The sequence below is a fragment of the Takifugu rubripes genome, chromosome 19 (assembly GCF_901000725.2).
Source record: "Takifugu rubripes chromosome 19, fTakRub1.2, whole genome shotgun sequence".
Lineage (NCBI taxonomy): Eukaryota > Metazoa > Chordata > Actinopteri > Tetraodontiformes > Tetraodontidae > Takifugu > Takifugu rubripes.
In genome coordinates this window covers 1,180,413-1,205,612 of record NC_042303.1, presented here as the reverse complement: position 1 = coordinate 1,205,612, position 25,200 = coordinate 1,180,413, and the positions used below count along the sequence as shown (strand labels likewise).

The 25,200-nt window shown below is 51.8% G+C and overlaps 2 protein-coding genes across 9 annotated transcripts in view; both read right to left on the bottom strand.

Annotated features, from left to right (window-relative positions):
* Positions 1–25,200, bottom strand: part of LOC105418562 (WW domain-binding protein 11-like) — a 1,118,483-nt gene that overhangs the window by 508,644 nt on the left and 584,639 nt on the right. The gene's annotated exons all lie outside the window — the stretch shown is intronic.
* LOC115246887 (protein L-Myc-1b-like) lies at positions 15,206–17,614 on the bottom strand. Its single transcript, XM_029826860.1, has 3 exons — positions 17,381–17,614; positions 15,874–16,418; positions 15,206–15,474 (listed from the first exon to the last, which is right to left on the bottom strand). Exons 2-3 carry the CDS (start codon positions 16,406–16,408, stop codon positions 15,371–15,373), a joined length of 639 nt encoding a protein of 212 aa, XP_029682720.1. The 5' UTR covers positions 16,409–16,418; positions 17,381–17,614; the 3' UTR covers positions 15,206–15,370.

Genomic DNA, 25,200 nt, shown 5'->3' with positions numbered 1-25,200 from the left:
GTTGAAACAAACACTGGACCCCTTCAGACCCTCAAGGACACCCCTTCAGACCCCTTAAGACCTCTTTAGACCCCTCCAGACCCCTTCAGACCCCTCAAGACCCCTCAAGACCCCTCTAGACCCCTTCAGACCCCTTCAGACCCCTTAATACCTCTTCAGACCTCTTCAGACCCCTCCAGACCCCTTCAGACCCCTCAAGACCCCTTCAGACCCCTTCAGACCCCTCCAGACCCCTTCAAACCCCTCAAGACCCCTTCAGACCCCTTCAGACCCCTGCAGACCCCTCCACACCCCTCAAGACCCCTTCAGACCCCTGCAGACCCCTCCACCCCTTCAGACCCCTCCACACCCCTTCAGACCCCTCCAGACCCCTTTAGACCCCCCAGACCCCTCCAGACCCTCCAAACCCCCGAGACCCCTCAAGACCCCTCAAGACCCCTCCCCCCTCCAGACCCCTTCAGACCCCTTTAGACTCCTCCAGACCCCTCCAGACCCCCGAGACCCCTCCAGACCCCTTCAGACCCCTCAGACCCCTCCAGACCCCTTCAGACCCCTCCAGACCCCCAGACCCTCCAGACCCCTCCATACCCTACAAGCCACCAGCATTCCGCAGAACGCCCACATCGACAGACCCCACCCAGCCCACAACACAGGCCAACCAGCCCCCCCACACCCGACCACCCCCCAGAGAACCCCTCCCAGACCCCCCCCCCAGACCCCCTTCAGACCCCCCCAGCAACCCCCCAAGACCCCCTCCAGACCCCCCCCAGAACCCTTCAGAACTCTTCAGGCTTGTTTGTTTGTACAGCCTTGAGCTCTAAATGGAGCTGGTGCATTGTTGGACCATGACTGCAGCTGTAAACCAAGCCAACGTTATTCACAAACAACCTCGAGTGACTTCATCTGTTAATAGATGGCGTGTGTGTGTGTGTGTGTGTGTGTGTGTGTTGTGTGTGTGTGTGTGTGTGTGTGTGTGTGTGTGTTGTTGCAGATAACAGTGGAGATGAACAGCATCCTTCTGTTCTCCACTGATAGTTGGCCTTGATTCATTTATCAGTCGCGGGTCTCATGACAAACAAGGCACACACACACACACACACACACACACACACACACACACACACACAAACTGTGACAACGTGGTTAAAAATGGAGGAAAGGACAGCAAGCGGACTGAACTCGTGCAACGTGAGTCTCCAGCACATCTGCTCATTCATGTCTCTGGACCAGGACGGAGCAGGAAGAGGCCTCTCCACCGCCACATTCTCTCTTCCTCTTTCGGCTCGACCACAGAGCAGCTAGAACAACTGACGCTTCACGTTTAAAACACACACACACACACAACTCTACAACTCTTTGTCCCCGCAGAGACGAGCAGGTCGGGTCAGAGGTCACGGGTCGGAGGTCACGGGTGCAGCGGCAGGTCTCTCGTCTTGGCGTCGTCAGCGACTAGCTTCACCTCGCGTCCCTTCATGTGTAACTCTTCCGTGTGTGTTGTGCGTTGAAGAACACACACCGTCTCTGTTAAAACCCCCGCAGATACCCTCCACGCCACACATCACGTGTTGGCTCTTTCTGCTCCTTCGCCACGTTATTCTGGGTCAAAGCCGGCAGGAAATTCAAATTTCCCAGTTCCGGGAACCTTTAGTTCCAGTTTGAGTGTGTGTGTGTGTGTGTGTGTGTTTGCCTGAATGTGCCAAAGAACCAAGAATTGTGTTACAGTCTGTCATTATTGTAGCAATGTGGAATCATAACTATCATTATTATGAAATCATTTATATTGTTCTAAAGTTGTGTGTGTGTGTGTGTGTGTGGTGTGTGTGTGTGTGTGTGTGTGTGTTCCTCTCTCCCTCTGAGTAAACCGCTGCTGCTACAGGGCTGCTGCTTCCAGCCAATGAGCCGAGCGAGCAGCCGGCAGGGAACCAATCAGGCGGCCGGACGGACGGGAGCCCTCACATGTGAGCAACATGTGGACGGTGGGGGAGAACAGTGCGTCAGCTGAGGCCCCACCACAGTCTGGAGCTGGCAGGGTCCCGGCGTTCCTGAAGTTCCCTGAAACTGAAACTGTGAGTGTTCTAGGAACATAAGGAATGAGGCCGAGGAGGGGGGAGGTGGGATATCAAGGTTGTTGTGGTGGAGCGGTGCTTCCAGAGGACTTTATATTTAGGACAGGAAAAAAGAGCGGAGGGAAACGGCAGCGAGGAGCCGTCTGTGCTGACAGAGCCAGGTTGGGATCCAACCTGAGCCACGGACGCCACGTCTGTGCTGACAGAGCCAGGTTGGGATCCAACCTGAGCCACGGACGCCACGTCTGTGCTGACAGAGCCAGGTTGGGATCCAACCTGAGCGACGGACGCCACGTCTGTGCTGAAAGAGGCCAGGTTGGGATCCAACCTGAGCCACCGACGCCACGTCTGTGCTGACAGAGCCAGGTTGGGATCCAACCTGAGCCACCGACGCCACGTCTGTGCTGACAGAGCCAGGTTGGGATCCAACCTGAGCCACCGACGCCACGTCTGTGGCTGACAGAGCCAGGTTGGGATCCAACCTGAGCCACCGACGCCACGTCTGTGCTGACAGAGCCAGGTTGGGGATCCAACCTGAGCCACCGACGCCACGTCTGTGCTGAAAGAGCCAGGTTGGGATCCAACCTGAGCCACGGAACGCCACGTCTGTGCTGACAGAGCCAGGTTGGGATCCAACCTGAGCCACCGACGCCACGTCTGTGCTGAAGAGCCAGGTTGGGATCCAGGATCGTGGGTTTGACACATGTGGTCTGGAATGTCCTTGTAAATGTAGCTATTTATCCAAAGACCGTTGATACCACCAATGCCCCCTCTACTACTACGGTCACTGTCACACACACACACACACACACCCTCACACACACACACACACACACACACACACACACACTCGATGGCACCCACCCCAAGAACCTGCTGACCCCTGTCTGAAGCCTGAGGAATCAATTCCAACATCTGTATCTCCTCAAGATTCCATTATGTCCAAGAGGGCCTGAGTAGAGCCGAGCAGTCGGAGGGATGAGGAGTTGCACCATCCCTCACATTCAGAGCCGCCAGCGTGCACGCTCAAGAATAAATGTGCTACTATGTCACTGCGAGGGTGCGATCCGTGCGATCCGGCTGAGTGTGTCAGCTCGGATAAACCTGGCACCGGGTCCTGCTCACAGAGGAAGGCCGGGGGGGGGGGGCAGAACCCGGAGCGGTCCGGCTTCTGTCTGGACTTGGGTGAGCGTTGCCCAGAGGTTAACGTACAGGTGATCCCTTCCACCAGTCTGGTCACCTCTTCACGGACATGCACGGAAAACCGTGAGCAGGGAAGGGAAGCACAGCTTCCTGCTCAGACCACATCAGTCCGGACTCTGACACGTGGCAGAAGCCTTCGCAGGGAGGCAGAACCCGCCTAGCCCCGAATCAGGCAGATTCCGATTCACCGTAAAGCTTCTTCTTGTGGTGCTACAGGTGCACCACAGCGGGAAGAGGCGTATCCCAATACCAGCCCCTTCCATGAAAAGAAACATTTTGATGGAATTATTTGTGTTTTTCTCAGGAATCCTGGCTGGATTAAGGTAGCATTGTGGGGACGCGTTAGCGTGCGTTCCCACCCTGTCAGCTAACGCTAACTGGACACTTTCCCGTATTTACTTCTCGGTGGAATGTTTTCAGGTGAGGGGGAGTTTCAGGAATGTGGCCAGCGGAGAGCCTCCCTTCCGGATCCTCGAGTCCAGATGAGCAGCAGGCGCCCCCCCGGCTGATCCCCCCCACCACACGGCAGCCTGTCACAACTGGACGTGGCATCCACGCGGCACGTGCGGAGCACGGAAAAAACAGGAGGAGGAATTCCAGGGGGGTGGTCGTATGGAAGGTTCCTCCTCTGACTCAACATGTGGAACACATCGACACCAGAACGTACACATACAGAAAGTTGACACTTGCTTTTCCGTTTACAAGCGTGCCGCTGTGACCCTCGACTGGGGTCCGTTACTGGGATCTGGAGCTCCTCCGGGGCTCCTGCCGACAGCAACTGGGAAAGAGTTCTCATTCTCCACCTCTCTCACACCCCAGCAAGGCAGCAACAGGTGTGTCGGTGCTGCCCGTCCCTCTGTCAGGGTCATGGGTGAGGGGATGACCCCCCGAGCCGGGGCGGGGGGGGGGGGTCCATCTGAGACGCTCCTCGTGGTTGTGGACGCGGAGGAGGAGGCTTGAGTTCCCAGGGAAAACCCAGTAAGAACCTTCTTACCAGGAGATAGCTGGGGTGGTTCCATCTTGGACCCCGGTTCTGGAGGGTGCGGATCCATTGGTTTGATCCAGGCGGGAGTTGGTCCAATGTTGTACCAGTGTTCAGGAGTCAAAACAAACATGTTTAAGCCATGTGGAATTTGCCCAGCGCACCGGCAAATTCCACATTTTTGTGATTCATTGCTCTGAGGAAGTGGCTCAACCCCCCCTGAGTCAGGCTGATTCAACAGCAGACGGATGCCCAGAGATCTTTTTTGGTGCGCCTGGAATGTCCCGTTTTTCCTAAATAAACTTGATTCAGACGGCCGGGTGACTCAAATTCAGCTGCTCCGACATAATCGTCCCCGTTTCCTGTCTGAATTCACTGCAACGCTGGCGCTGATGGTGTTGGTATTAAAGGAAGGTTCTGTTGGTTGATCACACAACAAAATCGGTCTTAACTCAGATCCCATGGAAGAGGAAAGTACGGGTCCGGGAACGTTCCAGATTCCGTAGAGCATCAACTTTGCTGTGGAATTGTAAACCTCTGGGTTGAAACGCACGACAAGACATTCACAAAGGTGGATCAGGTGACACTCACAACCCAGGTGACCGGGTCATTTTTAGGATTTATTGGCATCAGTTCGCCACAAGAGGGCAGAAGAGATCTTGGATTCACGTTAGGAGGGGGCCTCGGATTTGGAGAATCAGCATCCTGCTCCGTGCTGAGGCCCACTATGGAGATCAGGGGGTGGAAAACACACACTCACACACACACAGAGGCTCAAGTCCGGGCTCTTGAGGTGTAAAGGGTGGCAGCGCCCCCCAGTGGCGACACGTATTAAAGCAACGAGACAGATCAAACCAGTTTAATTGATGTTTATTTTTGTGTTTATGAACAATCAAAATATAAATACATCTCTCACACACAGACACAGGTGCATTCACACACAGACGCTTCTGACCGAGATGTTAAAAAGTCATTAAGAAACTCTCAGATTGGCTTGCAGCCACCAAAGTGTTTGGGTGCTACAGGACCAGCTTTTGCCGATGGACGCGCAGGTCGGCCGCGGAGGGAAGCGGGCAGGGACTCGAGGGGCAGCGCACCACCGTCACCACATCATTTCTTCCTCTGTAGGGGAGTAGGGGAGTTAGACAAGCTTTTCTTTTTTAACATAACAAAATATCCTCCCTGTCAATGTGCAAATGCTCTGGCCACGCCCTCTTTCCTTCAACCCTGATCCTGCAGACCTGTCATCAAGTTAAATATCCCACCCACAGTTCAAGAACGGTGAGAGGGCCGCGGCACCCTTGCAAGCATGCAGGCGGTGTACAGATAAGCCGAGTGCAAAGAAACAATTTGGGCTAGGTGCCACTAAACATTAACAGTGGATTATCAATTAAAATGCCAGTGAAGCAGTTGTGAGAAAGGAGTGTTCCCACAAATATGTAACCACGATGGGACCAGCATGACAAAGAACCTGCAGATTTGAACATTATACAAGCAAAGACTGAGAATTAAACTTAAACTCACCAGAGTCACTGGATGAGTAACACCAGCTTCTCTTCCAGAGTTCTGTCACCTGCCAGGCACTGCCACAGGCATTCCTCACTGCTGTCCTCCTCAGGGGAGCAGGGGTCACTGAGCTCATCCTTCTCTTTCCCCTCCGGCTGGAAGAAGTCACAGGTCCAGTTGAGCTGCATGTCTTGGTCTTCCAATAAAATGTTGGAGACGTAGCTCAGTTGGTCCTCTTTTGATAAAGGATTGCTGCCAGCAGCCCCAGCCTTCATTGGGGGGGGACTGTGGGGGTGTTGGCAGTGACTGGAAGTCCATTAAACTCATAGACTCGTAGATCTCGTCATCAAAGAACAGTGGCTCAGAAAAAAGCCAATTTGCGATTGACTAAAGTTTTGCAACATGTTGAAGAATCTAGAGAGAATAAAAAAAAAAAAAAACAGAACAAATTTAGTGAATGAAAAAAGATGGTGCAGCTAAAGTGACAAAAGAAGTTAACACGTTCCAAAGTCTTTCCCGCAAGGGAGACACTTATATTCGCCAGGACAAGCAAAGTTTGCGAGTCTCTAGATGAGACCCCGACCAGAAGCTCGTCACCCCTGAACCGAGTCTGCGCCGCCTGGCTGCCTGTAAATCACCGTCCTTCCTACCCCCCGCTCTTCCTCCTGCCCCCTCATGACATCACAGAACAGCTGGGAAACATGGTGAGCAAGTCAGCACCTCTTCATGGCCTCAGCCTTCATCACCAAAAAGTGAATGGGGGTGCGGCGAGACCGCCTCGCCTGTCCCGCAAGCAGCGCTTAGAAGAACTTAAATCTTTTTACTCGCTTATTATTATTATTTTTTTTTTATTTATTTTTTTACACAATAACCAGCAACGAAATGTACAAAATAAGAAATATATTATTTGCCAACAACTAAAGAAGCACATGCATGAATGAGAGCTCTAGCGCGGGGCAACAATGGAGCACACAGGCTGATCAACTCCACTGCTGACTAGTCCTAAGACTCAACCAGCCAAGACTAGTACCTGCGGAGACACTGTCCCCGCTCAACACAAGAGACACTAAAATAAAACACACTATAGTCACAAAGTGCATCCTTCACTCTTACGTAGAGGAAGGGGGGCATCGAAAACATGCCCTCACCACCGGGGGCTTTGAACCCGCTGGAGCTCAACTCCATTAAAGCCCTGCCGGGGTTGAGCAACACCAGAAGCACACGTGAAACCGGCATTCCTGGATGTCAACGAGGACAAGCCCACGCAGAAAGCACAATGACCACCAGAAGAACGGGGACAGACTTCCCCCTCAAAGAGAGTTACATTTACTCCAAGGTGTGAAAGTTAAACACGATTTTCCGTCATGCCTTACCTTAGATCCTCCCTCCAGAGGACGGGGGCTTCAAAATAAGGCAAAGCGCGGAAATATCAAGAAGAGGGGGACGAAGGCTTCCGATGGATGGAAGAAAGTGTTGTTATCTGCTGTCATACAAGCGTCTATCTAAAAACGCCAAGCAAAGAATCATGATGTATAATCCAGCAGGGCTGCCTCCTCGCTGCTTGCGCAATCCATGCACGAAGTAGGTGTGGCCGTCGCTCTTATATGGCTGCCGTCGGCGTGCGCGTCCGCGGCGGAGAAAACCGCGCCAAAACTACTGAACCGTCACCCGGCATCGGCGAACATCAGCCAAATGACTTTTAAAAACGCCGTCCATCGCCCCTTTGCCAAAACGAGCGGGCGGGAAATAACGAGTAACGGCGGGCATTGCTAATTTTTGCTTCGCGATTGGGTCTATTTCTCGATCGGCGGAGTGATACCACAGTGGGCCGAGATTCCAGGAAAATTGTGGCGGGTAAAAGTTGGGACACAGCGCACGTGGACTCGCGAGGAGATGCCGGGTGTCTCACTGCCTGTCTGTCGCGTCGGTTAAAGCAAAACGACGTGGGAGGGATTTAAACATTTTTGGTTATGATGAAACGACTGTACTTCTATTTTATACACATTATGGACGAGTGTAATAGATAGATAGATAGATAGATAGATAGATAGATAGATAGATAGATAGATAGATAGATAGATGGATGGATGGATGGATGGATGGATGGATGGATAGACGGTGTGTTTGTGTGCATCGGGACTTTGTGTTAATAATAGTAACTGTGGAGAGAATCCCCAAAGACTAATGTGAAAAGGTCCTCATGTACGCGCATTAGCAGCAGAAATCCTAGAAAGATGAATGAAGGCACTCCTTGATCCCCGCCGCACATTCCTCCGTCCGTCCGTCCGTCCGTCCCTTCCTTTCTCTTTCTGCATTGCACGTTACGTAACGGCCGGCGATTCGTCGAGACACGTGCAGGGGGCGGGGGCCAATGGTAGCTCGCGGGGTCTTGGATTCACGTGAGTTCCCAGCAAGGCATCCTGTAACCGGAGCCCGGGGTCTCCATACAAAGGGTTTGCGTCCACTTACATCATGCTGCTGCTTTCTTTAATATTTGACCATCGCAGTGTTCATTTGTTCAAAAATAAGGGAAGCAGCCGGTTGGTTGTTCTTCCTTATCTACAGATTACTTAATGTTAAGCAAGTTTAATAAAAGAATGAACTCCACCACCTTTGCAAAAGCTGCATTGAGACGTTTTTTTTAAATAAATTAAAAAAGAAAAGAAAAAAAAACGTTTTAAAAGCATCATTCTTGTATTTTGGTCTACAGTTACAAACCAGTCCACAAAACACCAAAAAGATTAAAAAACAGAGAGCAGACTGGGCAACGCTGAGTTTAGTCAGCATCCGGTCGGCGACACATGAGGACAGTGGGGTCTTTCAGCACTAGCTGTCTAACCACACAAAGAAAGAAGGAGAGCAGGGGAATTTGGAGCAGAATAACTGGGTTAATGTGCCACCTACAGGCCAACTGGCAGAGTGACTGCCTGGCCTGGTGTCGGTGCTGAATACTAAAGCTTCTGGCTGACTCACTGTTAAATCCTGACTCAATCATTCATTCTGTCGTCCCAAAGCTCTCTTCTTGGTCTCATTAAAGTGAAATACTAAGGTTGTAGTATTTGTCATAGGTATTTACAATTGAGGCCCAGGATTATGTTTCTAAGATAAAGAGATGCTCTGGTTTCCTCCCATTTCATGGAATCTTTGCCTCACCTAAGAACCCAGTGTCATTCATAGATTTATAAGTTCCAGAATATGTCATTTAATACTTTCCACATGTTACAGATTTAATGGTCACTGAAAAATATATTTACCGTCTTTCATAAGTTTTTAGTTGTAGATGAGCTGCTATTGATAGTAGTACAGTAAAAAATATTCACATCCTTAGGGTTAGGGTTAGGGTTAAATAAATAAATGTTCTTCCCAACCATAGCAAGGACTGAAGCTACAGTGCTTTCACTCTGGTTCTCCCAAAATAATAAATCTGTTATAAACACAAGAAACCCCAAACACAAAACAGCTGGAAGACCCAGCAGCTGGGTATTAAATGGTTTAAGTGGTTTCAGGGTGTGTTCTTCATGGTCTTTAATGGACACATCCATTTGTCTTACTTTACTTAACCAGCTGCTGCAAGAGGGAGGAAATGCCTGGAGCATTCTTCTAGGACCGGCCCTCATGTGGTGCATGTGTGTGTGTGTGTGTGTGTGTGTGTGTGTGTGTGTGTGTGTGTGTGGTGCCTGGTAGTAGTCATCAAAGGGAGTTACCACAGAGCTTTGCCAGGAACACATAATAGCACATCCTGTTGCACTTTCTCCTGCTGTGTGCCAGTGTGTGCCAGTGTGTGTGTGTGTGTGTGTGTGTGCCAGCGTGTGTGTGTGGTGATTTGCCAGGTTATTGACATGACATCACTGATGTGTCAGAAAACTTAAACCTGCCATTTTATAAGCCCACAACAGTGACGGTGTGTATTTATGTATTCTACCGACTAAATAGTAAGGAGACACCCTGGTCTAACAAGGAGGTGCAGATGTTTCTGAGCTGTGTGGTAGACTAGATGGAGCTGCAGGTGAGAGCAGAAACAGGCTCACCGGGAGGTCTCTCATGGGCGTTCAGAGGAACCAGCAATCACCTAAGAACACTCAAGGAACAAAAAGGGACAAACTACAAGTTTTTATCCAAAGGACAAGTGTTTCAATCAAATTGATGCCCTTCCCGCTGTGGTAAACCATATATTGTAGCATGATTTCTAGCTCTTCTGTTAAGATTACGATGATAAAAGAGTCAACATTGCACCAGGCTTCGGACCGCCTCCTTATGAAGACCCTGCCTACTGGGCTGGCTACGGTTCCCAGGGAGAGAACTTGCATTGAGGAACTGGAGGTTATTGATCAGCCTCGTTTGCTGACCCTTTTGTTGGCCACATCCTCCACTTCCGCTCTCAGAAGAGACTTGGCCCCCCACCGGAACAGGAAGCTGCTTACACTGAGCTTGTAGAGCCACAGGAAGTGGAATGTATTTGTATTTGAGACGTTAACAGTGCGGTTATACCAAAATTCACACATTTAATTATCGCTTCCTCAAAGACGTGACCTTAGGATGTAAGAGAAGGACGCGTAATCTAAAGGTTGATGGTCATCAGTTGAAACAAACACTGGACCCCTTCAGACCCCTCAAGACCCCTTCAGACCCCTTAAGACCTCTTTAGACCCCTCCAGACCCCTTCAGACCCCTCAAGACCCCTCAAGACCCCTCTAGACCCCTTCAGACCCCTTCAGACCCCTTAATACCTCTTCAGACCTCTTCAGACCCCTCCAGACCCCTTCAGACCCCTCAAGACCCCTTCAGACCCCTTCAGACCCCTCCAGACCCCTTCAAACCCCTCAAGACCCCTTCAGACCCCTTCAGACCCCTGCAGACCCCTCCACACCCCTCAAGACCCCTTCAGACCCCTGCAGACCCCTCCACACCCCTTCAGACCCCTCCACACCCCTTCAGACCCCTCCAGACCCCTTTAGACCCCCCCAGACCCCTCCAGACCCCTCCAAACCCCCCGAGACCCCTCAAGACCCCTCAAGACCCCTCCAGACCCCTCCAGACCCCTTCAGACCCCTTAGACTCCTCCAGACCCCTCCAGACCCCCAAGACCCCTCCAGACCCCTTCAGACCCCTCAAGACCCCTCCAGACCCCTTCAGACCCCTCCAGACCCCCCCCCAGACCCCTCCAGACCCCTCCAGACCCCTCAAGACCCCTCCAGACCCCCCCCCCAGACCCCCCCAGACCCCTCCAGACCCCCCCCCCCAGACCCCTTCAGACCCCCCCAGACCCCCCAGACCCCTCCAGACCCCCCCCAGAACCCTTCAGAACTCTTCAGGCTTGTTTGTTGTACAGCCTTGAGCTCTAAATGGAGCTGGTGCATTGTTGGACCATGACTGCAGCTGTAAACCAAGCCAACGTTATTCACAACAACCTCGAGTGACTTCATCTGTTAATAGATGGGGTGTGTGGTGTGTGTGTGTGTGTGTGTGTGTGTGTGTGTGTGTGTGTGTGTGTGTGTGTGTTGTTGCAGATAACAGTGGAGATGAACAGCATCCTTCTGTTCTCCACTGATAGTTGGCCTTGATTCATTTATCAGTCGCGGGTCTCATGACAAACAAGGCACACACACACACACACACACACACACACACACACACACACAAACTGTGACAACGTGGTTAAAATGGAGGAAAGGACAGCAAGCGGACTGAACTCGTGCACGTGAGTCTCCAGCACATCTGCTCATTCATGTCTCTGGACCAGGACGGAGCAGGAAGAGGCCTCTCCACCGCCACATTCTCTCTTCCTCTTTCTGCTCGACCACAGAGCAGCTAGAACACTGACGCTTCACGTTTAAACACACACACACACACAACTCTACACTCTTTGTCCCCGCAGAGACGAGCAGGTCGGGTCAGAGGTCACGGGTCGGAGGTCACGGGTGCAGCGGCAGGTCTCTCGTCTTGGCGTCGTCAGCGACTAGCTTCACCTCGCGTCCCTTCTGTGTAACTCTTCCGTGTGTGTTGTGCGTTGAAGAACACACACCGTCTCTGTTAAACCCCCGCAGATTCCTCCACGCCACACATCACGTGTTGGCTCTTTCTGCTCCTTCGCCACGTTATTCTGGGTCAAAGCCGGCAGGAAATTCAAATTTCCCAGTTCCGGGAACCTTTAGTTCCAGTTTGAGTGTGTGTGTGTGTGTGTGTGTGTTTGCCTGAATGTGGCCAAAGAACCAAGAATTGTGTTACAGTCTGTCATTATTGTAGCAATGTGGAATCATAACTATCATTATTATGAAATCATTTATATTGTTCTAAAGTTGTGTGTGTGTGTGTGTGTGTGTGTGTGTGTTCCTCTCTCCCTCTGAGTAAACGCTGCTGCTACAGGCTGCTGCTTCCAGCCAATGAGCCGAGCGAGCAGCCGGCAGGGAACCAATCAGGCGGCCGGACGGACGGGAGCCCTCACATGTGAGCAACATGTGGACGGTGGGGGAGAACAGGGCGTCAGCTGAGGCCCCACCACAGTCTGGAGCTGGCAGGGTCCCGGCGTTCCTGAAGTTCCCTGAAACTGAAACTGTGGATGTTCTAGGAACATAAGGAATGAGGCCGAGGAGGGGGGAGTGGGATATCAAGGTTGTTGTGGTGGAGCGGTGCTTCCAGAGGACTTTATATTTAGGACAGGAAAAAAGAGCGGAGGGAAACGGCAGCGAGGAGCCGTCTGTGCTGACAGAGCCAGGTTGGGATCCAACCTGAGCGACGGACGCCACGTCTGTGCTGAAAGAGCCAGGTTGGGATCCAACCTGAGCCACCGACGCCACGTCTGTGCTGACAGAGCCAGGTTGGGATCCAACCTGAGCCACCGACGCCACGTCTGTGCTGACAGAGCCAGGTTGGGATCCAACCTGAGCCACCGACGCCACGTCTGTGCTGACAGAGCCAGGTTGGGATCCAACCTGAGCCACCGACGCCACGTCTGTGCTGACAGAGCCAGGTTGGGATCCAACCTGAGCCACCGACGCCACGTCTGTGCTGAAAGAGCCAGGTTGGGATCCAACCTGAGCCACGGACGCCACGTCTGTGCTGACAGAGCCAGGTTGGGATCCAACCTGAGCCACGGACGCCACGTCTGTGCTGACAGAGCCAGGTTGGGATCCAGGATCGTGGGTTTGACACATGTGGTCTGGAATGTCCTTGTAAATGTAGCTATTTATCCAAAGACCGTTGATACCACCAATGCCCCTCTACTACTACGGTCACTGTCACACACACACACACACACACACACACACACACACACACACACACACTCGATGGCACCCACCCCAAGAACCTGCTGACCCCTGTCTGAAGCCTGAGGAATCAATTCCAACATCTGTATCTCCTCAAGATTCCATTATGTCCAAGAGGGCCTGAGTAGAGCCGAGCAGTCGGAGGGATGAGGAGTTGCCACCTCCCTCACATTCCAGAGCCGCCAGCGTGCACGCTCAAGAATAAATGTGCTACTATGTCACTGCGAGGGTGCGATCCGTGCGATCCGGCTGAGTGTGTCAGCTCGGAGAAACCTGGCACCGGTCCTGCTCACAGAGGAAGGCCGGGGGGGGGGGCAGAACCCGGAGCGGTCCGGCTTCTGTCTGGACTTGGGTGAGCGTTGCCCAGAGGTTAACGTACAGGTGATCCCTTCCACCAGTCTGGTCACCTCTTCACGGACATGCACGGAAAACCGTGAGCAGGGAAGGGAAGCACCAGCTTCCTGCTCAGACCACATCAGTCCGGACTCTGACACGTGGCAGAAGCCTTCGCAGGGAGGCAGAACCCGCCTAGCCCCGAATCAGGCAGATTCCGATTCACCGGAAGCTTCTTCTGTGGTGCTACAGGTGCACCACAGCGGGAAGAGGCGTATCCCAATCCAGCCCCTTCCATGAAAAGAACATTTTGATGGAATTATTTGTGTTTTTCTCAGGAATCCTGGCTGGATTAAGGTAGCATTGTGGGGACGCGTTAGCGTGCGTTCCCACCCTGTCAGCTAACGCTACTGGACACTTTCCCGTATTTACTTCTCGGTGGAATGTTTTCAGGTGAGGGGGAGTTTCAGGAATGTGGCCAGCGGAGAGCCTCCCTTCCGGATCCTCGAGTCCAGATGAGCAGCGCCGCCCCCCGGCTGATCCCCCCCAGCACACGGCAGCCTGTCACAACTGACGTGGCATCCACGCGGCACGTGCGGAGCACGGAAAAAACAGGAGGAGGAATTCCAGGGGGTGGGTCGTATGGAAGGTTCCTCCTCTGACTCAACATTTGGAACACATCGACACCAGAACGTACACATACAGAAAGTTGACACTTGCTTTTCCGTTTACAAGCGTGCCGCTGTGAACCCTCGACTGGGGTCCGTTACTGGGATCTGGAGCTCCTCCGGGGCTCCTGCCGACAGCACTGGGAAGAGTTCTCATTCTCCACCTCTCTCACACCCAGCAAGGCAGCACAGGTGTGTCGGTGCTGCCCGTCCCTCTGTCAGGGTCATGGGTGAGGGGATGACCCCCGAGCCGGGGCGGGGGGGGGGTCATCTGAGACGCTCCTCGTGGTTGTGGACCGGAGGAGGAGGCTTGAGTTCCCAGGGAAAACCCAGTAAGAACCTTCTTACCAGGAGATAGCTGGGGTGGTTCCATCTGGACCCCGGTTCTGGAGGGTGCGGATCCATTGGTTTGATCCAGGCGGGAGTTGGTCCAATGTTGTACCAGTGTTCAGGAGTCAAAACAAACATGTTTAAGCCATGTGGAATTTGCCAGCGCACCGGCAAATTCCACATTTTTGTGATTCATTTGCTCTGAGGAAGTGGCTCAACCCCCCCTGAGTCAGGCTGATTCAACAGCAGACGGATGCCCAGAGATCTTTTTTGGTGCGCCTGGAATGTCCCGTTTTCCTAAATAAACTTGATTCAGACGGCCGGGTGACTCAAATTCAGCTGCTCCGACATAATCGTCCCCGTTTCCTGTCTGAATTCACTGCACGCTGGCGCTGATGGTGTTGGTATTAAAGGAAGGTTCTGTTGGTTGATCACACACAAAATCGGTCTTAACTCAGATCCCATGGAAGAGGAAAGTACGGGTCCGGGAACGTTGCCAGATTCCGTAGAGCATCAACTTTGCTGTGGAATTGTAACCTCTGGGTTGAAACGCACGACAAGACATTCACAAAGGTGGATCAGGTGACACTCACAACCCAGGTGACCGGGTCATTTTTAGGATTTATTGGCATCAGTTCGCCACAAGAGGGCAGAAGAGATCTTGGATTCACGTTAGGGGGCCTCGGATTTGGAGAATCAGCATCCTGCTCCGTGCTGAGGCCCCACTATGGAGATCAGGGTGGAAAACACACACTCACACACACACAGAGGCTCAAGTCCGGGCTCTTGAGGTGTAAAGGGTGGCAGCGCCCCCCAGTGGCGACACGTATTAAAGCAACGAGACAGATCAAACCAGTTTAATTGATGTTTATTTTTGTGTTTATGAACAATCAAAATATAAATACATCTCTCACACACAGACACAGGTGCATTCACACACAGACGCTTCTGACCGAGATGTTAAAAAGTCATTAAGAAACTCTCAGATTGGCTTGCAGCCACCAAAGTGTTTGGGTGCTACAGGACCAGCTTTTGCCGATGGACGCGCAGGTCGGCCGCGGAGGGAAGCGGGCAGGGACTCGAGGGGCAGCGCACCACCGTCACCACATCAATTTCTTCCTCTGTAGGGGAGTAGGGGAGTTAGACAGCTTTTCTTTTTTTAAACATAACAAAATATCCTCCCTGTCAATGTGCAAATGCTCTGGCCACGCCCTCTTCCTTCAACCCTGATCCTGCAGACCTGTCAGTCAAGTTAATATCCCACCCACAGTTCAAGAACGGTGAGAGGCCGCGGCACCTTGCAAGCATGCAGGCGGTGTACAGATAAGCCGAGTGCAAAGAACAATTTGGGCTAGGTGCCACTAAACATTAACAGTGGATTATCAATTAAAATGCCAGTGAAGCAGTTGTGAGAAAGGAGTGTTCCCACAAATATGTAACCACGATGGGACCAGCATGACAAAGAACCTGCAGATTTGAACATTATACAAGCAAAGACTGAGAATTAAACTTAAACTCACCAGAGTCACTGGATGAGTACGTGGACAGCTCGCCACCAGTTGATCCATAGTCCGACGTAGCCTCGCTGGGCTGCTCCTGGGTGTTCATCAGACTTTGACAGTCCAGCATGGAGTCAGCCATCCCCTCAAAGATGCCGGTGTTCATTTCAGGTAATAGTGGGCTGGAGCCAAGCACCAGCTTCTCTTCCAGAGTTCTGTCACCTGCCAGGCACTGCCACAGGCATTCCTCACTGCTGTCCTCCTCAGGGGAGCAGGGGTCACTGAGCTCATCCTTCTCTTTCCCCTCCGGCTGGAAGAAGTCACAGGTCCAGTTGAGCTGCATGTCTTGGTCTTCCAATAAAATGTTGGAGACGTAGCTCAGTTGGTCCTCTTTTGATAAAGGATTGCTGCCAGCAGCCCCAGCCTTCATTGGGGGGGACTGTGGGGGTGTTGGCAGTGACTGGAAGTCCATTAAACTCATAGACTTGTAGATCTCGTCATCAAACAGTGGCTCAGAAAAAAGCCAATTTTGCGATTGACTAAAGTTTTGCAACATGTTGAAGAATCTAGAGAGAATAAAAAAAAAAAAAAACAGAACAAATTTAGTGAATGAAAAAAAGATGGTGCAGCTAAAGTGACAAAAGAAGTTAACACGTTCCAAAGTCTTTCCCGCAAGGGAGACACTTATATTCGCCAGGACAAGCAAAGTTTGCGAGTCTCTAGATGAGACCCCGACCAGAAGCTCGTCACCCCTGAACCGAGTCTGCGCCGCCTGGCTGCCTGTAAATCACCGTCCTTCCTACCCCCCGCTCTTCCTCCTGCCCCCTCATGACATCACAGAACAGCTGGGAAACATGGTGAGCAAGTCAGCACCTCTTCATGGCCTCAGCCTTCATCACCAAAAAGTGAATGGGGGTGCGGCGAGACCGCCTCGCCTGTCCCGCAAGCAGCGCTTAGAAGAACTTAAATCTTTTTACTCGCTTATTATTATTATTATTATTTTTTTTTATTTTTTTTTACAATAACCAGCAACGAAATGTACAAAATAAGAAATATATTATTTGCCAACAACTAAAGAAGCACATGCATGAATGAGAGCTCTAGCGCGGGGCAACAATGGAGCACACAGGCTGATCAACTCCACTGCTGACTAGTCCTAAAGACTCAACCAGCCAAGACTAGTACCTGCGGAGACACTGTCCCCGCTCAACACAAGAGACACTAAAATAAAACACACTATAGTCACAAAGTGCATCCTTCACTCTTACGTAGAAGAAGGGGGGCATCTAAAACATGCCCTCACCACCGGGGGCTTTGAACCCGCTGGAGCTCAACTCCATTAAAGCCCTGCCGGGGTTGAGCAACACCAGAAGCACACGTGAAACCGGCATTCCTGGATGTCAACGAGGACAAGCCCACGCAGAAAGCACAATGACCACCAGAAGAACGGGGACAGACTTCCCCCTCAAAGAGAGTTACATTTACTCCAAGGTGTGAAAGTTAAACACGATTTTCCGTCATGCCTTACCTTAGATCCTCCCTCCAGAGGACGGGGGCTTCAAAATAAGGCAAAGCGCGGAAATATCAAGAAGAGGGGACGAAGGCTTCCGATGGATGGAAGAAAGTGTTGTTATCTGCTGTCATACAAGCGTCTATCTAAAAACGCCAAGCAAAGAATCATGATGTATAATCCAGCAGGGCTGCCTCCTCGCTGCTGCGCAATCCATGCACGAAGTAGGTGTGGCCGTCGCTCTTATATGGCTGCCGTCGGCGTGCGCGTCCGCGGCGGAGAAAACCGCGCCAAAACTACTGAACCGTCACCCGGCATCGGCGAACATCAGCCAAATGACTTTTAAACGCCGTCCATCGCCCCTTTGCCAAAACGAGCGGGCGGGAAATAACGAGTAACGGCGGGCATTGCTAATTTTGCTTCGCGATTGGGTCTATTTCTCGATCGGCGGAGTGATACCACAGTGGGCCGAGATTCCAGGAAATTGTGGCGGGTAAAAGTTGGGACACAGCGCACGTGGACTCGCGAGGAGATGCCGGGTGTCTCACTGCCTGTCTGTCGCGTCGGTTAAAGCAAAACGACGTGGGAGGGATTTAAACATTTTTGGTTATGATGAAACGACTGTACTTCTATTTTATACACATTATGGACGAGTGTAATAGATAGATAGATAGATAGATAGATAGATAGATAGATAGATAGATAGATAGATAGATAGATAGATAGATGGATGGATGGATGGATGGATGGATGGATGGATAGACGGTGTGTTTGTGTGCATCGGGACTTTGTGTTTAATAATAGTAACTGTGGAGAGAATCCCCAAAGACTAATGTGAAAAGGTCCTCATGTACGCGCATTAGCAGCAGAAATCCTAGAAAGATGAATGAAGGCACTCCTTGATCCCCGCCGCACATTCCTCCGTCCGTCCGTCCGTCCGTCCCTTCCTTTCTCTTTCTGCATTGCACGTTACGTAACGGCCGGCGATTCGTCGAGACACGTGCAGGGGCGGGGGCCAATGGTAGCTCGCGGGGTCTTGGATTCACGTGAGTTCCCAGCAAGGCATCCTGTAACCGGAGCCCGGGGTCTCCATACCAAAGGGTTTGCGTCCACTTACATCATGCTGCTGCTTTCTTTAATATTTGACCATCGCAGTGTTCATTTGTTCAAAAATAAGGGAAGCAGCCGGTTGGTTGTTCTTCCTTATCTACAGATTACTTAATGTTAAGCAAGTTTAATAAAAGAATGAACTCCACCACCTTTGCAAAAGCTGCATTGAGACGTTTTTTTTAAATAAATTAAAAAAGAAAAGAAAAAAAAACGTTTTAAAAAGCATCATTCTTGTATTTTGGTCTACAGTTACAAACCAGTCCACAAAACACCAAAAAGATTAAAAAACAGAGAGCAGACTGGGCAACGCTGAGTTTTAGTCAGCATCCGGTCGGCGACACATGAGGACAGTGGGGTCTTTCAGCACTAGCTGTCTAACCACACAAAGAAAGAAGGAGAGCAGGGGAATTTGGAGCAGAATAACTGGGTTAATGTGCCACCTACAGGCCAACTGGCAGAGTGACTGCCTGGCCTGGTGTCGGTGCTGAATACTAAAGCTTCTGGCTGACTCACTGTTAAATCCTGACTCAATCATTCATTCTGTCGTCCCAAAGCTCTCTTCTTGGTCTCATTAAAGTGAAATACTAAGGTTGTAGTATTTGTCATAGGTATTTACAATTGAGGCCCAGGATTATGTTTCTAAGATAAAGAGATGCTCTGGTTTCCTCCCATTTCATGGAATCTTTGCCTCACCTAAGAACCCAGTGTCATTCATAGATTTATAAGTTCCAGAATATGTCATTTAATACTTTCCACATGTTACAGATTTAATGGTCACTGAAAAATATATTTACCGTCTTTCATAAGTTTTTAGTTGTAGATGAGCTGCTATTGATAGTAGTACAGTAAAAAATATTCACATCCTTAGGGTTAGGGTTAGGGTTAAATAAATAAATGTTCTTCCCAACCATAGCAAGGACTGAAGCTACAGTGCTTTCACTCTGGTTCTCCCAAAATAATAAATCTGTTATAAACACAAGAAACCCCAAACACAAAACAGCTGGAAGACCCAGCAGCTGGGTATTAAATGGTTTAAGTGGTTTCAGGGTGTGTTCTTCATGGTCTTTAATGGACACATCCATTTGTCTTACTTTACTTAACCAGCTGCTGCAAGAGGGAGGAAATGCCTGGAGCATTCTTCTAGGACCGGCCCTCATGTGGTGCATGTGTGTGTGTGTGTGTGTGTGTGTGTGTGTGTGTGTGTGTGTGTGTGGTGCCTGGTAGTAGTCATCAAAGGGAGTTACCACAGAGCTTTGCCAGGAACACATAATAGCACATCCTGTTGCACTTTCTCCTGCTGTGTGCCAGTGTGTGCCAGTGTGTGTGTATGTGTGTGTGTGTGCCAGCGTGTGTGTGTGGTGATTTGCCAGGTTATTGACATGACATCACTGATGTGTCAGAAAACTTAAACCTGCCATTTTTATAAGCCCACAACAGTGACGGTGTGTATTTATGTATTCTACCGACTAAATAGTAAGGAGACACCCTGGTCTAACAAGGAGGTGCAGATGTTTCTGAGCTGTGTGGTAGACTAGATGGAGCTGCAGGTGAGAGCAGAAACAGGCTCACCGGGAGGTCTCTCATGGGCGTTCAGAGGAACCAGCAATCACCTAAGAACACTCAAGGAACAAAAAGGGACAAACTACAAGTTTTTATCCAAAGGACAAGTGTTTCAATCAAATTGATGCCCTTCCCGCTGTGGTAAACCATATATTGTAGCATGATTTCTAGCTCTTCTGTTAAGATTACGATGATAAAAGAGTCAACATTGCACCAGGCTTCGGACCGCCTCCTTATGAAGACCCTGCCTACTGGGCTGGCTACGGTTCCCAGGGAGAGAACTTGCATTGAGGAACTGGAGGTTATTGATCAGCCTCGTTTGCTGACCCTTTTTGTTGGCCACATCCTCCACTTCCGCTCTCAGAAGAGACTTGGCCCCCCACCGGAACAGGAAGCTGCTTACACTGAGCTTGTAGAGCCACAGGAAGTGGAATGTATTTGTATTTGAGACGTTAACAGTGCGGTTATACCAAAATTCACACATTTAATTATCGCTTCCTCAAAGACGTGACCTTAGGATGTAAGAGAAGGACGCGTAATCTAAAGGTTGATGGTCATCAGTTGAAACAAACACTGGACCCCTTCAGACCCCTCAAGACCCCTTCAGACCCCTTAAGACCTCTTTAGACCCCTCCAGACCCCTTCAGACCCCTCAAGACCCCTCAAGACCCCTCTAGACCCCTTCAGACCCCTTCAGACCCCTTAATACCTCTTCAGACCTCTTCAGACCCCTCCAGACCCCTTCAGACCCCTCCAGACCCCTTCAGACCCCTCCAGACCCCTCCAGACCCCTCAAACCCCTCAAGACCCCTTCAGACCCCTTCAGACCCCTGCAGACCCCTCCACACCCCTCAAGACCCCTTCAGACCCCTGCAGACCCCTCCACACCCCTTCAGACCCCTCCACACCCCTTCAGACCCCTCCAGACCCCTTTAGACCCCCCAGACCCCTCCAGACCCCTCCAAACCCCCCGAGACCCCTCAAGACCCCTCAAGACCCCTCCAGACCCCTCCAGACCCCTTCAGACCCCTTTAGACTCCTCCAGACCCCTCCAGACCCCCGAGACCCCTCCAGACCCCTTCAGACCCCTCAAGACCCCTCCAGACCCCTTCAGACCCCTCCAGACCCCCCCCCAGACCCCTCCAGACCCCTCCAGACCCCTCAAGACCCCTCCAGACCCCCCCTCAGACCCCCCCAGACCCCTCCAGACCCCCCCCCCAGACCCCTTCAGACCCCCCCAGACCCCCCAGACCCCTCCAGACCCCCCCCAGAACCCTTCAGAACTCTTCAGGCTTGTTTGTTGTACAGCCTTGAGCTCTAAATGGAGCTGGTGCATTGTTGGACCATGACTGCAGCTGTAAACCAAGCCAACGTTATTCACAACAACCTCGAGTGACTTCATCTGTTAATAGATGGCGTGTGTGTGTGTGTGTGTGTGTGTGTGTGTGTGTGTGTGTGTGTGTGTGTGTGTGTGTGTGTGTGTGTTGTTGCAGATAACAGTGGAGATGAACAGCATCCTTCTGTTCTCCACTGATAGTTGGCCTTGATTCATTTATCAGTCGCGGGTCTCATGACAAACAAGGCACACACACACACACACACACACACACACACACACACACACACACACAAACTGTGACAACGTGGTTAAAATGGAGGAAAGGACAGCAAGCGGACTGAACTCGTGCACGTGAGTCTCCAGCACATCTGCTCATTCATGTCTCTGGACCAGGACGGAGCAGGAAGAGGCCTCTCCACCGCCACATTCTCTCTTCCTCTTTCTGCTCGACCACAGAGCAGCTAGAACACTGACGCTTCACGTTTAAACACACACACACACACAACTCTACACTCTTTGTCCCCGCAGAGACGAGCAGGTCGGGTCAGAGGTCACGGGTCGGAGGTCACGGGTGCAGCGGCAGGTCTCTCGTCTTGGCGTCGTCAGCGACTAGCTTCACCTCGCGTCCCTTCTGTGTAACTCTTCCGTGTGTGTTGTGCGTTGAAGAACACACACCGTCTCTGTTAAACCCCCGCAGATTCCTCCACGCCACACATCACGTGTTGGCTCTTTCTGCTCCTTCGCCACGTTATTCTGGGTCAAAGCCGGCAGGAAATTCAAATTTCCCAGTTCCGGGAACCTTTAGTTCCAGTTTGAGTGTGTGTGTGTGTGTGTGTGTGTTTGCCTGAATGTGGCCAAAGAACCAAGAATTGTGTTACAGTCTGTCATTATTGTAGCAATGTGGAATCATAACTATCATTATTATGAAATCATTTATATTGTTCTAAAGTTGTGTGTGTGTGTGTGTGTGTGTGTGTGTGTGTGTGTGTGTGTGTGTGTGTGTGTTCCTCTCTCCCTCTGAGTAAACGCTGCTGCTACAGGCTGCTGCTTCCAGCCAATGAGCCGAGCGAGCAGCCGGCAGGGAACCAATCAGGCGGCCGGACGGACGGGAGCCCTCACATGTGAGCAACATGTGGACGGTGGGGGAGAACAGGGCGTCAGCTGAGGCCCCACCACAGTCTGGAGCTGGCAGGGTCCCGGCGTTCCTGAAGTTCCCTGAAACTGAAACTGTGGATGTTCTAGGAACATAAGGAATGAGGCCGAGGAGGGGGGAGTGGGATATCAAGGTTGTTGTGGTGGAGCGGTGCTTCCAGAGGACTTTATATTTAGGACAGGAAAAAAGAGCGGAGGGAAACGGCAGCGAGGAGCCGTCTGTGCTGACAGAGCCAGGTTGGGATCCAACCTGAGCCACGGACGCCACGTCTGTGCTGACAGAGCCAGGTTGGGATCCAACCTGAGCCACGGACGCCACGTCTGTGCTGACAGAGCCAGGTTGGGATCCAACCTGAGCGACGGACGCCACGTCTGTGCTGAAAGAGCCAGGTTGGGATCCAACCTGAGCCACCGACGCCACGTCTGTGCTGACAGAGCCAGGTTGGGATCCAACCTGAGCCACCGACGCCACGTCTGTGCTGACAGAGCCAGGTTGGGATCCAACCTGAGCCACCGACGCCACGTCTGTGCTGACAGAGCCAGGTTGGGATCCAACCTGAGCCACCGACGCCACGTCTGTGCTGACAGAGCCAGGTTGGGATCCAACCTGAGCCACCGACGCCACGTCTGTGCTGAAAGAGCCAGGTTGGGATCCAACCTGAGCCACGGACGCCACGTCTGTGCTGACAGAGCCAGGTTGGGATCCAACCTGAGCCACCGACGCCACGTCTGTGCTGAAAGAGCCAGGTTGGGATCCAGGATCGTGGGTTTGACACATGTGGTCTGGAATGTCCTTGTAAATGTAGCTATTTATCCAAAGACCGTTGATACCACCAATGCCCCTCTACTACTACGGTCACTGTCACACACACACACACACACACACACACACACACACACACACACACACACACACACACTCGATGGCACCCACCCCAAGAACCTGCTGACCCCTGTCTGAAGCCTGAGGAATCAATTCCAACATCTGTATCTCCTCAAGATTCCATTATGTCCAAGAGGGCCTGAGTAGAGCCGAGCAGTCGGAGGGATGAGGAGTTGCCACCTCCCTCACATTCCAGAGCCGCCAGCGTGCACGCTCAAGAATAAATGTGCTACTATGTCACTGCGAGGGTGCGATCCGTGCGATCCGGCTGAGTGTGTCAGCTCGGAGAAACCTGGCACCGGTCCTGCTCACAGAGGAAGGCCGGGGGGGGGGGCAGAACCCGGAGCGGTCCGGCTTCTGTCTGGACTTGGGTGAGCGTTGCCCAGAGGTTAACGTACAGGTGATCCCTTCCACCAGTCTGGTCACCTCTTCACGGACATGCACGGAAAACCGTGAGCAGGGAAGGGAAGCACCAGCTTCCTGCTCAGACCACATCAGTCCGGACTCTGACACGTGGCAGAAGCCTTCGCAGGGAGGCAGAACCCGCCTAGCCCCGAATCAGGCAGATTCCGATTCACCGGAAGCTTCTTCTGTGGTGCTACAGGTGCACCACAGCGGGAAGAGGCGTATCCCAATCCAGCCCCTTCCATGAAAAGAACATTTTGATGGAATTATTTGTGTTTTTCTCAGGAATCCTGGCTGGATTAAGGTAGCATTGTGGGGACGCGTTAGCGTGCGTTCCCACCCTGTCAGCTAACGCTACTGGACACTTTCCCGTATTTACTTCTCGGTGGAATGTTTTCAGGTGAGGGGGAGTTTCAGGAATGTGGCCAGCGGAGAGCCTCCCTTCCGGATCCTCGAGTCCAGATGAGCAGCGCCGCCCCCCGGCTGATCCCCCCCAGCACACGGCAGCCTGTCACAACTGACGTGGCATCCACGCGGCACGTGCGGAGCACGGAAAAAACAGGAGGAGGAATTCCAGGGGGTGGGTCGTATGGAAGGTTCCTCCTCTGACTCAACATTTGGAACACATCGACACCAGAACGTACACATACAGAAAGTTGACACTTGCTTTTCCGTTTACAAGCGTGCCGCTGTGAACCCTCGACTGGGGTCCGTTACTGGGATCTGGAGCTCCTCCGGGGCTCCTGCCGACAGCACTGGGAAGAGTTCTCATTCTCCACCTCTCTCACACCCAGCAAGGCAGCACAGGTGTGTCGGTGCTGCCCGTCCCTCTGTCAGGGTCATGGGTGAGGGGATGACCCCCGAGCCGGGGCGGGGGGGGGGTCATCTGAGACGCTCCTCGTGGTTGTGGACCGGAGGAGGAGGCTTGAGTTCCCAGGGAAAACCCAGTAAGAACCTTCTTACCAGGAGATAGCTGGGGTGGTTCCATCTGGACCCCGGTTCTGGAGGGTGCGGATCCATTGGTTTGATCCAGGCGGGAGTTGGTCCAATGTTGTACCAGTGTTCAGGAGTCAAAACAAACATGTTTAAGCCATGTGGAATTTGCCAGCGCACCGGCAAATTCCACATTTTTGTGATTCATTTGCTCTGAGGAAGTGGCTCAACCCCCCCTGAGTCAGGCTGATTCAACAGCAGACGGATGCCCAGAGATCTTTTTTGGTGCGCCTGGAATGTCCCGTTTTCCTAAATAAACTTGATTCAGACGGCCGGGTGACTCAAATTCAGCTGCTCCGACATAATCGTCCCCGTTTCCTGTCTGAATTCACTGCACGCTGGCGCTGATGGTGTTGGTATTAAAGGAAGGTTCTGTTGGTTGATCACACACAAAAT